General features: G+C 42.2%; 1 protein-coding gene across 1 annotated transcript in view; it reads right to left on the bottom strand.

Moving 5' to 3' along the window:
• Positions 1-4,082: 4,082 nt before the first annotated feature.
• HSDL2 (hydroxysteroid dehydrogenase like 2) overlaps positions 4,083-16,794 on the bottom strand; it is a 28,545-nt gene continuing 15,833 nt past the window's right edge. The window contains exons 5-11 of the mRNA XM_033173267.1: positions 16,580-16,683; positions 13,335-13,433; positions 10,190-10,384; positions 9,793-9,864; positions 7,128-7,349; positions 6,035-6,163; positions 4,083-4,259 (exon numbers count right to left, since the gene is read on the bottom strand). Of these exons, the coding sequence (XP_033029158.1) occupies positions 4,147-4,259; positions 6,035-6,163; positions 7,128-7,349; positions 9,793-9,864; positions 10,190-10,384; positions 13,335-13,433; positions 16,580-16,683 (934 nt within the window). The 3' untranslated portion in view covers positions 4,083-4,146. The remainder of the gene's footprint in view (positions 4,260-6,034; positions 6,164-7,127; positions 7,350-9,792; positions 9,865-10,189; positions 10,385-13,334; positions 13,434-16,579; positions 16,684-16,794) is intronic.

The raw sequence follows: 16,794 nt of genomic DNA, 5'->3' as shown, positions 1-16,794 counted from the left end.
GAAATCCCACTTGCATTTCTGATTTGAATCGAAAGCTTACCCAATCAAATCACAATTGCTTGGAATGTCTGTGCAAATGATCCATCTATATTACCAGTCGGGACTCTCTTTGCATCAAAGATATTACAGTGGTACCTCGGGTTACATACACTTCAGGTTACAGACTCCGCTAATCCAGAAATAACACTTCAGGTTAAGAACTTTGCTTCAGGATAAGAACAGAAATCGTGCTCTGGCGGTGCAGCGGGAGGTCCCATTAGCTAAAGTGGTGCTTCAGGTTAAGAACAGTTTCAGGTTAAGAACTGACCTCCGGAAGGAATTAAGTACGTAACCAGAGGTACCACTGTACCTTGAAGAAGATCTGTGTAGTAAACCTGGAGACATGTGGACTTTTTATCTTCCCTTAACGTAGGGGTGGGAAACTTGCACCCCCGATTAAGAGTCATTTAGTTAATCAGGAACTGCAGCTAACAGTGGGTGGAGTCAATGCCCCAAATGGGAAGTTTGCAACATTGTGCAGCTCTCCCTCTCTATCTCTCAAGCGGTGTCCTTCAACCTTTTAAAACCCATGTCCAAATTAAACTATCATAAAAATTCCATGCTCCCCCTCAAATACGGCTCCCTCAATTATTTTACTTGAATTTTCAAAATGATTTAAATATTGTGACTTTAGTTTTGACTTATATTGTACATATTTAGGGGGAAACACTCAGGCCCTTGCCGAAATCTTCATACAGGTATACACACCTCGTTGGGTGGGTAGGTGGGCCTCATTGGATGAGAAACACAGCTACGGAGTCTAAATCATAGTAACTTTTTTAAAAAAGCACACCACCTGCAGTCTGAAGTAGTCCAGTTCATGCTACCACTTCATTCTGCCAAATGCATAGGCGTATGGATGAACCCTTTTTTTAGATGAGACTGTAGTAAGGTATACATTCTTTGTCACAAAACACAAGCACATTCCCAAGGATAGTAAATATGATTGATGAGTAGAGGAAGAGAGAGAAAGCCGGGCTGTAAAGAATCCCATTAGCTATCAGCAGTGTTCAAGGTTTCGTTATTGACATGTAAACCCCTAAACAACGTGGGACCAGAATACAGTGGTACCTCGGAAGTTGAACGGAATCCGTTCCGGAACTCCATTCAACTCCCAAAACGTTTGGAAGAATAAGAAGAGTTTGGATTTGATATCCCGCTTTATCACTACCTGAAGGAGTCTCAAAGCGGCTAACATTCTCCTTTCCCTTCCTCCCCCACAACAAACACTCTGTGAGGTGAATGGGGCTGAGAGACTTCAGAGAAGTGTGACTAGCCCAAGGTCACCCAGCAGCTGCATGTGGAGGAGCGGAGACGCGAACCCGGTTCACCAGATTACGAGACTACCGCTCTTAACCACTACACCACACTGGCTCTCTTCTCACTGGGAGGAGACAATGGGCAAGATGCCTACATTGTGCGGGGGCTGGACTACTCTGGATCCCTTCCAACTCTGCAATCCTATACAAAATCACAAGAAATCAGAAAGAGGTTTTCCCAGCAGTGTGGCCTCTACTCTTGTGTGGACAGGGTTCTAGAGTAAGGTTCCATGTGATTAGGAAGTATCTTGGCAATGCTATGTATTACTATGACTTTATTGAATTGTCTTGATGAACCCGGTTCACCAGATTATGAGTCTACCACTCTTAACCACTACACCACACTGGCTGGAAACCAAGGCGCGGCTTCTGGTTGGCTGCGGAAAGCTCCTACAGCCAATTGGAAGCCAAATTGGACGTTCAGGTTCCAAATAATGTTCGCAAACTGGTTTGCGGAGTTTGGGAGCCAAAATGTTCGACTTGCAAAGTGTTTGGGATCCAAGGTATGACTGTACCTAGCAGACTGCCTCTCCAGGTACCTGAGGCCAAGGGGACAGTGACCAGCAGGTTGTCACTTGGCTACAATGCAGACGCAAGTCTTCTTGGAGATAGCAACCCACGCTATGGAATATTTTCCCTCAGGTAATTTGTGAGGCAGAGACAAAGATTGTCTTTGCCCAAGCTTTCCCGGTGGCATTTTAATTTTTTTGTTTCTAGACTGCTCATTTTTGCTTATTATTTTGCTTTGATATTATATTTAGGAAACTTTATTTAATGCTGTGGTTTCACTGGCTTTTTGTAAACTGCTTAGAGGTTGTTGTTTTTTTAAATTCTATTATGTGCTGGGATTGTTTTATAAATAAAATGGGGGAGAAAAACCTGACAAGGATTATGCAAGAAGAAAACACCCACCTGTTTATACTTTGCACGGACTGCATACAGTACCTGCATTCCCCTTCTACCGAAAACAGCCTACCCACCTGTCCATTATGTCAAGAAGAAGAAAAAACAACCAGGAGCCTTCAGTACAGTGGAACCTTGGTTCTCAAATGCCTTGGTACTCAAACAACTTGGAACCCAAACACTGCAAACCCGGAAGTGTGTGTTCCGGTTTGTGAACTTTTTTCAGAAGCTGAACGTGCTCCATTTTGAGTGTTACGCTTCCAATTTGAGTACTACGCTTCCAATTTGAGTACCACACTTCCGTTTTGAATGCTATGCTGAGGTCTGTTTCTTTTTGCTATTTCTTTTGCATTTTTGTTTTTGCGGGGTTTTTTTGTTTTCTTTTTCTGACTGTGTGGAACCCAGTTCAGCTACTGGTTGATTGTGTGACTGCAGTACACTGGTTATTGCTTTCATTTTATGGATCAAGGGTCTCGTTAGATAGTAAAACTCATGTTAAATTGCTGTTTTAGGGGTTGTTTTTACAAGTCTGGAACGAATTAATCCATTTCGCATTACTTTCTATGGGAAAGCGCGCCTTGGTTTTGGAACGCTTTGGTTTTGGAACAGACTTCCGGAACGGATTAAGTTTGAGAACCAAGTTACCACTGTACTTTTCCACACAAACGCCCCCCACCCACCCAATGCTGCAGCCCCAAGTGTCAGGAACTATTTTTGTTTTGTTTTTGCACTACACATAGTATGAGAACTTGTAAGCAAAACAGACTTGTCACACAAAAAGATACAATTTATTTCAACTATCTCTCTAAATACAGTTTGGCAGGATCAGTTTTTCACAGGAGCAAATGTATTAAAAATATTTCATTCCAAAATACTACTCTCTGAGGTAATATTATAGGCACTTTTGAGTAGACATAGTTAGGATTCTGTTGCAAGGCACATATATCCGCCCCTTTTTTAAAAATAAAAATATTTGATTACTGACCTCGGTCTAAAAATTCTAAGGAAAAAGTAAATTACGTAACTGAAGCCCAAATCCCTTTTTTTAAATAACATTAAAAATAAACCATATAAATCAAAACTTCAGTACTGACAAAGAAAAAGACAGACGTGTATTTGAGTTACTGTATTTTTCTGTGTATAAGACTAGGTTTTCTTCCTAAAAAATAATGTCAAGAATTAGGGGGCGTCTTATACACGGGGCCATCTCCCCCCAATTTTCTTAAATCTGAGTCCCCCCAAATAGGGGGCATCTTATACATGAGTGCGTCTTATAGATAGAAAAATACGGTAATTTATTGGGAAATTCTAGCCTGGTGTCCTCTGCTGAAGTCAATGAGCTTTCATACCAAATGATTCTATGGGGTATTCTTTGGGTTTCGAAAAGTAACAGGACATAGGATCAAGTTTTCCTTTTGGGGAATGAAGGTCTAACTCATAGCCACCCCCAATCAGTGCAATTTACTTGTTGTATTCACTGGTGCATGGGTTTTAAGAGAACCCAACCCTTGGAAAGTTTGAAACATGGATACCTCAGAAAAGGAAAATGCCAACATGATCTAAGCCAATATGGGGGTTCACAGTGTCACCAAAAGGAATAAATGTCCTTCTGCAAATTTATGGTGAATTGATTCTTGGGGGGGGGGGGGAATGTGTTCCAAGCTAATCTAGATGCACTTCCTATGAAATACATCCCACTTTAATCACTAGGATTTTCATTCCAAGTAAACAAAGTTAAAAATTGGTGCAGTTTTTCCCTACAAAACGTCATATATTCAGGAAGTTATAGATTAAGAGTATTTTAAACAAGAGCAAGGATTAAGTTATCTTGAAACAGCAAGGTAACTGCATATTTATTGAAAGTTCAACGTGACACCATAAACCGTCACAGTTTGGCATTAAACTGACCCATCAGTCTTTCCAACTTGATTGCTAAGGTCATGTCACCCTTAATTGCCAGCTTTCCAGACATGAAAGCCAGGGTTGGCTTTAGTTTGCCTGAAAAGAGAGAGAAAAAATGGTTTAAGGCACCACAAAAAGTTGCAAACTGCAGCGCTTCTGCCATGTTTTTCAGTTAAGCAACCTCTCTACTATTAAGACCAACAATGACATGGATAGCTTTAAATGTGATGTTGCCACCTCCTGTTTTCATAAAAAACGCACAGCATCACAGGTAACTCTTGTTTTAGGCGTGACTGTTATGTTTCCAATTGCACACAGCGCTGAACCTGGAAGTGAACCAGAAACGTCATAAAGACGTCACCGAAACGTTTTAATAAAGTTTTGTTTTTTAAAAAAGGACTATGCTGAAATGGCAAAGTTAACAGCTAAAACAAGAGAACCTAACGATGACTGGTTTGTGGAGGAATGGAAGCCTTTTCCCGACTATTTAAGGAAATCATACTGTACGATGAACTCACGAGCAGGATTTGAATTATGAGCAACAGAAAAAAATGAGAGAATATAGTATTGTTGTTATGGTATAAGAGATAGAATGTAGGGTGCAGCAGAAGGAGAGAAATAAAACCATCATGGAAAATGAAGTGGGGAGTAAAACAGAGAGAGAGAGAGATAAATTTATTATATATGTTAAACAGCAGAAAAGTTAATAAAAACAATTATTTTTTAAAAAAATGTCACTGAAATGTCACAAAAAGGATGGAATGGGGGCGGGGTGGAACAGAGCTTTTTCAATGGGTTTCCGATTTCACGCAAGTACACAATGACCTGGAACGCAACCCCTGTGCAAATAAGAAGTTGCCTGTATTCTTGTTCCAGGTGAGTAACTATAGGGTCACATGCGTGGTGAGGAAGCAAGATCATGTCTGTACGACAGTCACACATTGTATGCAATGCACATGTGCCATGGCCCTTCTCCCGAGTCTATTTCAAACCTCCTGCTACACAATGCCTGCCCATCCAACAGGTAGACTGTGATCTACTGGTAGATCGTCTGTGGTAGATCACTGGTAGATCACAGCGCCCCCCACCCCACCCAAATCGGGGCTTTCCTGCTCCCTATAAGAAGCTCAACAACTTTAACCTGAACCCCCCAAAGGGGGGTAGATCACTGCCAGTTTTTAACTCTGTGAATAGATCGTAGTCTCTTGGGAGTTGGCCACCCCTGGTGTAGGATATACACCAGAGAAGAAAGTGCTCGCCTTTAGGCTGGGGGGTTGTCTCAGGAGCTGTAAGCTCGAAGGAAGGGCTTCAGTCCAGTTCCAACTTTGGTTGGAGTAAAATGCTCACCTGCTGCTTTCCGTGCTGCATAGACCTCCCCACACCTCATGGATTCTTGTGTACTTTTACATGAGAGGAAGCTCCTGTGAGCTCAGTGAAACTTAGTAAACATGCATTTGATTAAATTGCACCAGCCCTGATTATCTGCATCATCCTACCACTTGCTACTAACTTTACGTGGGGGGACGGGGACGGGACAGGTTTGTTGTAAAATGGTGGTGGTGAAATGGTGAAGAACTTGTTGGCGTCCCAGATGTGGAATATTTCCACCAACACTCTTCTCTGCTCACTTCTAACGCTTCCCTTAAATGGCACCCTTTCTACAAAAAGAAAAGAAGTTCCTGGGCATATAGGAGACTTTGCTAGCGGTTTCTTCTCAAAGGGTAGAATAAAGAAACTGGAATGAAATACATAATTTATCAAATGCAAGCAGCTCTACGAGCAGACACATTTAAGATTAGCAAAAGTCCAACGGAATAGCTGAACACGAATACATTTGGCTAAATGAAAGGACAGCTGTTCCCAATACCTACCTGAAAACATTTTTACAAAGTCAGTGCTGGACATGCTCATAACCACATCAACTTTTCCTGGTGGTTCTCCACTTCCTACACTGCCACCTTTGTTCTTAAGATCAATATACCATGTTCCTCCTCCTTCACCTAACAAAAGAGTAATGCCAAAATTATGCCACATAAAATTAGACACATTCGCTTCTAAGCTGAACCAATGTCCGATAAGGAGCAAGAGCCAATTAAGTCTTTTCAAGAGTTAATGATCCACTGAAATCAGTAACTGGTTCCAGTTACTGATTTAAGGGTCTATCCAGAGTATGACTAATGTTGGATATCATCCTTTGAAATTTAAAATCAGTTTCATTATAACCTTTTACAGTGGTACCTCTGGTTACGAACTTAATTTGTTCTGGAGGTCCTTGCTTAACCTGAGGTGTGTTTTCGGTAATGGGACCTCCCGTTACCGCTGCGCCGCCAATGCACGACTTCCACTTGCATCCCAGGGCAAAGTTCGCTACCAGGAGAATCTACTTCCGGGTTAGCGGAGCTCATTACCTGAAGCGTTCGTAAGGAGGATGGTACGTAACCCGAGGTTCCACTGTAATGACATTTCTTTCCCTTAACAACAGCACTATGCTGCCCCTGTAACTTCCACTGCCAACCCAGCTTATGCTAACCACTAGAGAATGATATTGTCTGGTACCTTCAAGAACAGTAGCACACCTGGTAGTAAACAAAACTTTCCCCCCATTCATCACAAATGACTTTTGCTCAATTTTGGTGTGATCGCTGTTTTGTTGTAACAACCCCATGCCTACTTTTAATGTAGATGCCCAATCTCTTCTCCGTGTGTCCATGTGAACATTCATGAATAAAACATATCCGTGTGTGTGTGTGTTAAGTAGATTGCCGTATTTGTTTTTTCAAAATATTTCAGACAGCACCGAGTGTGAATTATTTGAAAATTGCCACCACTATAAAGGTGTTTTGGCATATTTTCTGCAAAGTACACATGCTGGTACTTTTGAATGCAGGCCTCTTGCCTAAGCAGTGATCCTAGGTCCGCCCAACATAACTTCAGTAACTCTTAAATAGGTAGAAAGATTCTTACCAGATAATTCAAACCGGTAAATTCCTTGGGTTGCCTTTACAACTTCATCACTGATCGCACCTTTTATAATTTTAAAGGTTTCTGCTACAGGCCCCCCTGATTTCTCTGCAGCAAAATGCACATGGAGCTTCCCTCTGTCAGGGCCTTCAGATTTAGTTTTGTCAGGACCTTCATGCTTGGGAAAGTCTTGTTTTTTTCCTTCTCTGAAGGACGGATTAGCTCCTGTAGGACCAACATTGACCAAGGGAGTCAACAGTTACAATAGTGTGCACTCAGTAACTCGTATCAAACAAGGAGAAAAAGGTCGGCGGTCATGAGCACTAAAGCAGGGGAAATACTGGAGCAAGGTGTCATATCTCAGGGGTAGGGGGCACGTTTTATATGCAGGTCTCAAGTTCAATCCACAGCAAAAAAATGACCAATCAGTGGAGCTTTCCCCTTGATGTTTGAATGTGATGGAATTCAAGAGAAGAGACATTTAACTGCATATTTCCATAATCGCAGGGAATGCTAGATAAGAAAGTTTGGAAAAAAATTGTCTAGTTAAATAAGACCTCCCAGCCTCTTTGTAGGGTTGTAATGTGCCTTAGAATTAAAACAAACAAACAAACAAACAAACAGAAAAGTGTACTGGGGAAGGGGAACATTTGCAAACTTGAAATGAAAGAAAATTGTTATAAAAGTGTGTATTTTAAAAAATTGGCATCTATGTATTTTTTATGTAGAGCTGTTGCTGCAATTTTCATGTTACACAATATGAGTGAAATATACAACATCTGTGATTCGTGAAGCCCTGTCAAAGCTGAAATTAACAAAGGGCGACTTCCGGCGAGGCCGCCATCGCGGGCGGTCGCTGGGTTGCCTCGGCTGCGAGGCCACCCAGTCCAGCCCGGGGGTTGGAGCCCCGCCACCGCTACGCGGGGCTCCGGTGAGGCCGGGAAGAGTGTCCCGTGCCTCGGGCTCCCCGGCGGGCCCGCTAGGCTACGCGCCCTTCCCTCGCTCCCCCTGTAAAGGGGGAGTGGGGGTGAAGGGAATGCGGAGCCGGGCCATTAGGGGAAATGCCCCAACCGGGCGGAAAAGCGGCGAGAACTGGCCGTGGTGAGCGACGACGTTCTCCCTGAGAGATGAAAGGAAAAGAAGCTGGAGGTCGTAAGTACTTAATTGGATTAACTGCTGAGCTTAAAGACTTAACGACTTAACGACCCTGGAGGCTTTAGATAAAGGAAGTCTGCCTGTCTCCCTTCGGAGGCGAGAAGAATAACAGATTGTGATACTGTTGCTATTGGATGGATATATTGTTAAGACTTTTTGAGGAGTGAGACTTTATAGATCTCCCTTGGGGGAGGAAGAGGATGGAAAATATTCCATTTGAAAGTTTTAGTCTTTGCGCCCCGGTTTCAGAGAAAATGGCTGCGAAGACTCTGAACCGAAGTGGAAAATTACTGCTATATGATGAACAACACTGAAATAGAAACTGAAATTTGATACCTATGCCCGTCCTCACCATGTTGGGCTTTGTTTTTGAAACTGTTTTGGACTCTGAACTAACTGATGAAGAAAGGATTATTATACTGAAACTGGAACTGATTAATCGGAAATTGAAGGTTTTGAGTGGGGATTTGAAGAAAAATCTATTTCCCACAGAGGAGACCTTCCAGATACTCGATACTATGGAAGAAAGTCTGGGCAAAGAGCTGAGGGAGTTAATTGAAAAATTCAGCGAGTTGGCATGGCGATCCCCGGAAAAAGAAGCGTTTCTCGGTGGTGGCAGCCCGAGAACGGCTAGGAATGTGATATCCAGCCCCCGAGGTGTGAGCTCGGGAGCGATGGTCAAGAAATTAAGATATTTACAAATAGAAGAATGCAGCATTGAATGGGAGAAGCCGAGAGATGAACAGTGTATCCTGATGCTCGATGCAAGGATGGTTGGGGACGGTGTCTGGTTTGTCTGGTTCTGTGGACGTATAAGAAAAGAGGACAATCTGAGGAGCGGTTCCGGTGAAAGATGGAGAAGGACATTGGACAGAGGGGGGATAGGGTGAACTATATTAAGTATAAAATATAAATGCTTTGTTATGGTAATCTGAAATCGGAGGGTTAAGACAGTAAGCTTTATTTTAATTTTTAATAAGAAAAGGGATATTTTGAAATTTTTTGATATTAGCAGCAGTTTAAGGGAAGAAGAATAGTTTAGATTTAATATAAGAGTAATTTGTTAAGATCCAAAGAATTGTTATTAAGATTGTGGTTTAAGGTTTGAATTTTATTAAGTGAATAAAAATTTTAGAGAAAGGATGTTATTAAAGTAGAATATGGATATAAAACCGAAGGAGAGAGGGTGGGGGAAGTCAACTGTCAAGATTTGGAACTAGAATATTTTCTTAAGTGTGTAAACAAGAAGAATTGTATTTGTGTTTCTATTTGATTTATATATGTAGGTGTGGGTGAGGGTTTATGTTTTGTTATGAAAATGCCAATAAATTCTTATTAAAAAAAAATAAAAAATAAAAAAGAAATTAACAAAGGGCACTTCTGTTCTGTTTGCTTGGCACAGAAAGGTCTGCAGCCAGGAAAACTGTTCAGGTGGAGTGTAAGAGGCTTAGTTCTGACCTCCGGTTTTAGGCCCAGCAACATCTGGGTCGGGTGCAGGCAATTATGTGCTCACCTTGTGCTTCCATTTTCATTGCTAGTGTTTCGGGATCCACATCTAAAAAGAAGTCCGGTAGCAAAGGGTGACCTAAAAACACGAGTGAAACAATAAATGAAAAAGTCCGTATTTTGTATGGCAGCATAACGCTATGCAGTTAAATAGATGTAAATGAAAGACTGAGGGCATCTCCAAACCTTAGCTATTGGGTGTTTCCTAGCACAACCATGAAGACAGACTTATGACTTTACACTATACATAAGATACCAGGGTACACTTATTGTGTCATAAATGGGACATCTGGAAACACTTAATACACTCATGGTATTGCAAGCACAAAATACATGGTTTACGGCTATATATTTGTAGACCGGCAAATACGAATGCAATATGCAAGAAAATAAATCTAGATTACCTGGGGCAACCGCATATACATCAAAATTCTGAACTCCTTCTTCTCTCAATAAAGTTTCATCAATGACGAAGTTTCCAGTGAAAGTTTTGGGCTTTGTTAAAATGCAGTACGCGGCATCTGCTAGTATATCTGTTTTCCTGCACTGTTTCTCTACGCCAGCTCCTCCCAGCATATCCATTGCAGAGGTATATATAGCTAAAGGCACACACAAAGGAGAGAGGGGATAAGTTAGCAATTATTCTACTGTGTCATGCAAGGGGTGAACTAGATGGCCTATACGGACCCTTCCAAGTCTATGGTTCTAGACTTTGATACCACCACATCCTTGGCTGTATCACTACAAATGGCCTTGTAAGAATTGTCATTCCCTCTTCACATCTTACATTTTTAGGTATACACCTAATATGTCAAGTGCGGGCGCAAGAAACTCATTTGCATGCTCAGGTTATCGTGGAGGTACATAGATCGGATGGCACCAACCTCAAACATGGGTACTATTAAAAAGGCTTTGCTATTATACAGGATTTGAAGCCATGGTTAAACCTTGTTTTCAAAACCCTGATTAACAGATAACTTCTGCTTTGTGTTTCATTAAAATTTGGCAGTTAAAAACAGTCAGGCTACCAGCCTTTATCCCATGAATAAAGGATCTATAGTAGTGTTTCCCAAACTTGGGTCTCCAGCTGGTTTTGGACTACAACTCCCATCATCCCTAGCTACCAAGACCAATGGTCAGGGATGATGGTAACAGTAGTCCAAAAACAGCTGGAGGACCAAGTTTAGGATACACTGATCTATAGCACTGTCTACCAACAGCCTTTAGATCAGGGGTCACCAAAATTTTTCAGCAGGGTGGCCGATCCACTGTCCCACAGACTTTGTAGGGGGCCGGACTATATTTTGAAGAAAAAATATATGAATGAATTCCTATGCCCCACAAATAACCCAGAGATGCATTTTAAATAAAAGCACACATTCTACTCATGTAAAAACACGCTGATTCCAGGACCGTCCACGGACTGGATTTAGAAGGCAACTGGGCCAGATCCAGCCCCCGGGCCTTAGTTTGCCTACCCATGCTTTAGATATCTAAGGTGGTGGAAGGATCAGTAAAGATTTAAAGTTTATAAAATCTTGAAGTCTAGCCATTGCCGATAATGGGCCAGACATGTTTAATATTCCATGGAACTGTCACATTCTCTCTCTCTCTGACCTTGTTCACACATAACGCTAAGCCAAACAACTACTTAACAAGAACCAGCAAGTGTTCAGGTACAGAGAGCCAATACTGCGGTTGCTTCACTCCTCCTCTGAAACGGCTGCTAGTGGCAATACCTGGAGCCAAGCCATGTGCAAACACATGGCAGCCACTATTTTCACTCTGGGTACTCAAAAGCTTACAGTACTTGTTCTCACGGCATTAGGTGTGAACCAGCACACACACACCCCTTCTCTTTACATATGTATTAACTGAGCTGCAGATTAGGTTTTTGTGGTATGAGCAAACATATTATGCAGCAAAATATGAATTTCTGAGAATACCAAGCATAAAAATTATCCCCTCAACACCCATAGCAGACTTCTGTCTGAATTTGCATAAGAATTATGAGAGCGATCTCTGCTGAACATAGGGACATTATATTCACAAAATAAAATGTCGCCCCAGGGAAATTATAAGGAAAGGTAATCTTCCCGTAACTGCTTTGGTCCCTCTCCACCTCATCCTGATGGCAGATGTGTGAATTTCCCCAGTTAAGTGTTAAAATAAGGGGCTAGTTAAGAGAAGAGTAGTAACACAAACTCAGATCTGCTCTTCTGGTTCTGTAATAATACAACTTCTTAGGTTTTTCACAATATAGTTAACAAAATTAGATTTAGATATGATGCAGTGGTAAAGTACATCTGTTAAGCAAAAACAGTATGATGAACTCCTTGCCAAATGGGTATACTGTGCATATAGGGTAGGGGACGTGGGTGGTGCTGTGGTCTAAACCACTGAGCCCTTTGGGCTTGCCGATCAGAAGGTCAGCGGTTCGAATCCCCGCAACGGAGTGAACTCCTGCTGTTCTGGCCTAACTTCTGCCAACCTAGCAGTTTGAAAGCATGCCAGTGCAAGTAGATAAATAGGTACCGCTGTGGCGGGAAGGTAAATGGCATTTCTGGGCACTCTGGCTTCCATCACCGTGTTCTGTTGCACCAGAAGCGGTTTAGTCATGCTGGCCATATGACCCAGAAAGCTGTCTGTGGACAAACACCAGCTCCCTTGGCCTGAAGCGAGATGAGCGCCGCAACCCCATAGTCAACTTTGACTGGACTTAACCGTCCAGGGGTCCTTTACCTTTTTAGCTTTTTCTGTGCATATACTGTTAACCTAAGGCTTTGATCAAATATGCACTTAGTTGAGAGTAGTGTTAGTTAGAATTGTAATGTCTCATTCTCATATTGCATAATGTTGCGTGTTGCCTTTAATTACTTAATTGATGTATGAGTATGGGAACTATTTAAATGTCTCCTCCCTCTCTCTGCTCTCTCTCTGCTCCTCTGCTAAAGAAGATGGAAGTGAGAGTCGTCTTGTTTAGTTATGTGCTTTATAAATAAAACCTTTGGTGTTACTATTCCAACCACAGTTGCTTCTGCTGCATTCTGCTGTAAAGGACTGAGTTTACTATCTGCAAACTGGCATTTAATGCTCACAAGTAGGTTCCACTGGAATCGATGGACTACGTTCCCAAGTAAACATGCACAGAATTGGGTTGCATCTCAAACAAATAACTATTTTGAAAAATGGTTCATTTCAGTGTGTCAGCTTTGCAGTGTCAGGTGGGAGCACATCAAGCCAGAGCAGTGGTTCTCAAACTTTCTAACCCCAGAACCCAGCTGGGAGGGTTGAAACTTACTAAGTCCCACCAGTCACAAAATGGCGGTGCAGGGGCAGACTCACTGTTTGAGAAACACTGTCAAAAACAATGTAAGTAGTAGTAATAATAATAATAATACATATGCTTCAGAAGTCTTGAATATTGAAGGGAAACTGTGTATACAGTTTAAACAAATGCAAGACATCATATTCTCTGAACACATTGAAACAAGAATTAAGCTCAGCCAACCCACCAAAAACATTATATATTTTAAAAGATATATAAACCTGTTTGAGGCCATAATGCATTGACTGCAACTTCTCCTCTAAATTCTTCTGCCATTCCCAGCACGCACATGGACATTCCATATTTAGAAATTGTATAAGCTAGAATAAGATGGAAAACTAGATTTAGACATCGAAAATGTTTCCTCCTATATGCAGTACGTACTGTTCGTATTTCAGAGGAAAACTCTTGTAGTTGGATAGGGGATTGCCAGGAAAGAAAATCTGAAGAAGTGTGCATGCACACGAAAGCTCATACCAAGAAAAAACTTAGTTGGTCTCTAAGGTGCTACTGGAAGGATTTTTTTTATTTTGTTTCGACTATGGCAGACCAACACGGCTACCTACCTGGGCCAAGAAAGAGACAGGCATTTGGTTGGAAATTAGGGGAAACAGACTGCTGATGTAGAGCAAGGTTTCCATTATGTTCTTATCTAAATTACAGTTGTTTTTTTAAAAAGTTTCACAATCTGAATGTTGTAAACAGGCAATTATCTCATTGTCCGACATTGCATTGTGTGAAAGGGACAATGGGACATCCTGCGTCGAAGAGCATCACGGAAACCCTGGTTTTGTAAGTGGTGTTAGAAGGTTGTCGCTAATATCTGGGCTTGATGTACAACGAGGGAGAAGGGGCTGTAGTTTAGCAGAATAGCACATTTTTCGCATGCGGAAGGCTCTTATTTAAAAGGATCAGGCAGCAGGTCGTTCTAAGAATTTTAAGGTCTCAGATATAGAATAAACATTCATAAATGCACACATATCTAAATATATGAACCATGTGTCTGAAATAGTATGGGAGAGCAATCCTGGAGCCATTCTGACTCTCCCAATGACCTCAAATATTCCTCTGCAGTAAGGGAGGCAAATGGGGAAAGCCTTCCCATTGACTTTTTGCTTGCAAATCCCGTCTTAAGGGCGTTTTTGTGTATGAATAGGGTGAGCCTGTGACCTGGAATCAGGAACTAAAGTGTTAAAAATCACAAAAGAATGGCCAGACTGCCCAGGTAATGCAATCAGTGACAATTATCCTGGCAGACAGGATTTCTGCTGTAGGCCGCCTCCTTCTGTGATGCATGTATGATGTTTTAGGGGTGGTGGTCTTGGGCTACAAGGGTGGGCAATTTCAAAAGTCTGTATAAGGGTTTGCACACCATTGTTCAGAGTACTCCTCCTTCCTGCATGTGGTGAGTGGAGACCCTGTTGCAACAGTTAATTTCCTTTAATAAAGATCATGCTTACTAGCCGAGCCACTTTGCTTCTCAATATACTTTGGTTGGCCTCTGTTTTCTTCTACCGTTAGGGAACCCATTTAAGGAAGAAGAAGAAGAAGAAGAAGAAGAAGAAGAAGAGTTTGGATTTGATATCCCACTTTTCACTACCTGAAGGAGTCTCAAAGCGGCTAACATTCTCCTTTCCCTTCCTCCCCCACAACAAACACTCTGTGAGGTGAGTGGGGCTGAGAGACTTCAGAGAAGTGTGACTATCCCAAGGTCACCCAGCAGCTGCACGTGGAGGAGTGGAGACGCGAACCCGGTTCCCCAGATTACGAGTCTACCACTCTTAACCACTACACCACACTGGCTCTCCAGTGGACTCTATACAAACTCCGGAATACCCCATAAGGGAAAGGGAGCAGTTTTTTTCTTAGAACGGTTGAAGGGAAAGATTATCTGCCCAAGACCTAGGGAAGTTAGAACTGACATTACTAGGTGAAATGGACAAATAAGTCAGATATCTTCCTTTGTCTCCCTCACCCCAATGAGAATCTCTTTCCTATCTTTGTAACTAATGCATGATCTCTCCTCCCCCCCCCCTTTATCTCACATTTCTGCCTCTTTTCATGTATTGATAGCAACAGCGGTCCTATAGTGAAGGAGCTGAGAAATTGCTTTCTGAAGTGGCTTAAATCAGATTAAAATTTAAAAATAAACACAGGAACCACTTGAGTGCCAAGGGCCACAAGTTGGCCATTTCTGTTGCGCATGAGCACCTGACTGAGAAATAAAGCTTGCCCTTGACATACAGCCATAACCTAGGAATTATTTCTGGGGAACGGCATGCAGTTAATGAGACACACTTTCTGTGGCACTGCATACCTCGTGTTTCCCCCTAAATTAGGCTGGTGGGGGCATGTTTCTCCAGTGACATAAATACCAGCTCAGTCCGAAAAAGGAATTAAGGTGTGACTATATTAGAACTCTCTAAGGGCTATTTGAGGACGTGGGTGGCGCTGTGGTCTAAACCACAGAGCCTAGGGCTTGCCGATCAGAAGGTCGGCGGTTCGAATCCTCATGATGGGGTGAGCTCCCATTGCTCAGTCCTTGTTCCTGCCAACCTATCAGTTGGAAAGCACATCAAAGTGCAAGTAGATAATAGGTACCGCTCCGGTGGGAAGGTAAACGGCGTTTCCGTGCACTGCTCTGGTTCGCCAGAAGTGGCTTAGTCATGCTGGCCACATGACCTGGAAGCTGTCTGCAGACAAACGCCAGCTCCCTCAGCCAATAAAGCGAGATGAGCACCGCAACCCCAGAGTCGTCCGCGACTGGACCTAATGGTCAGGGGGCCCTTTACCTTTTAAGGGCTATTTGGGAATTAAGTAGGGGAGCTGCTGATGTGAACACAAGGTGCAGCGATTTAAAGAATATTTCCGCACAAATTTTCAGGATCCAAGTACAGTGGTACCTTGGTTCTCAAACACCTTGGTACTCAAACAACTTGGAACCCAAACACAGCAAACCTGGAAGTAAGCGTTCTGCTTTGCGAACCTTTTGCGGAAGCTGAACACGCTCCATTTTGAGTGCCACAGTTCCATTTTGAGTGTTGCACTGAGGCCTGTCTGTTTTTGCTATTTATTTTGCGTTTTTGAGGCTTTTTGTTTTTGTTTTTGTGACTGTGTAGAACCCCGTTCAGCTACTGATTGATTGTGTGACTGCAGTACATTGTTTATTTCTTTCATTTTATGGATCAATGGTCTCATTGGATAGTAAAACTCATGTTAAATTGCTGTTTTAGGGGTTGTTTTTAAAAGTCTGGAGCAGATTAATCCGTTTTGCATTACTTTCTATGGGAAAGCGCGCCTTGGTTTTGGAACGCTTTGGTTTTGGAACGGACTTCCGGAACGGATTGAGTTTAAGAACTAAGGTACCATTGCAGAGGAAAAGAAGAGGTAGAAGAGAGGCAGCTTTTAACACTTCCTTGAGTTTGGGAGAATTTCAACATAAATGAGCATTTAAAACTATACTTACCACAGTGATTTTTGAACCAGATAGGGTTTAGGTTAATCGGTGGGCTGATATTGAGGATATGGCCAATCTTACTCTTTTTCAAATAAGGGAGGCATATTTTAGATCTGGAGAGGCAAATAAACACAAGGGGATAGAGTCAGATTTGCTTGTACTTATATCATGAGCTCTGGTCAGATTTTGGTTTTTCTGTGTTACACACACACACACACACACAC

Source organism: Lacerta agilis, chromosome 16 (assembly GCF_009819535.1).
Source record: "Lacerta agilis isolate rLacAgi1 chromosome 16, rLacAgi1.pri, whole genome shotgun sequence".
NCBI lineage: Eukaryota > Metazoa > Chordata > Lepidosauria > Squamata > Lacertidae > Lacerta > Lacerta agilis.
The sequence above is the reverse complement of the archived record's forward strand: the minus strand, read 5'-3'. Positions and strand labels throughout refer to the sequence as shown.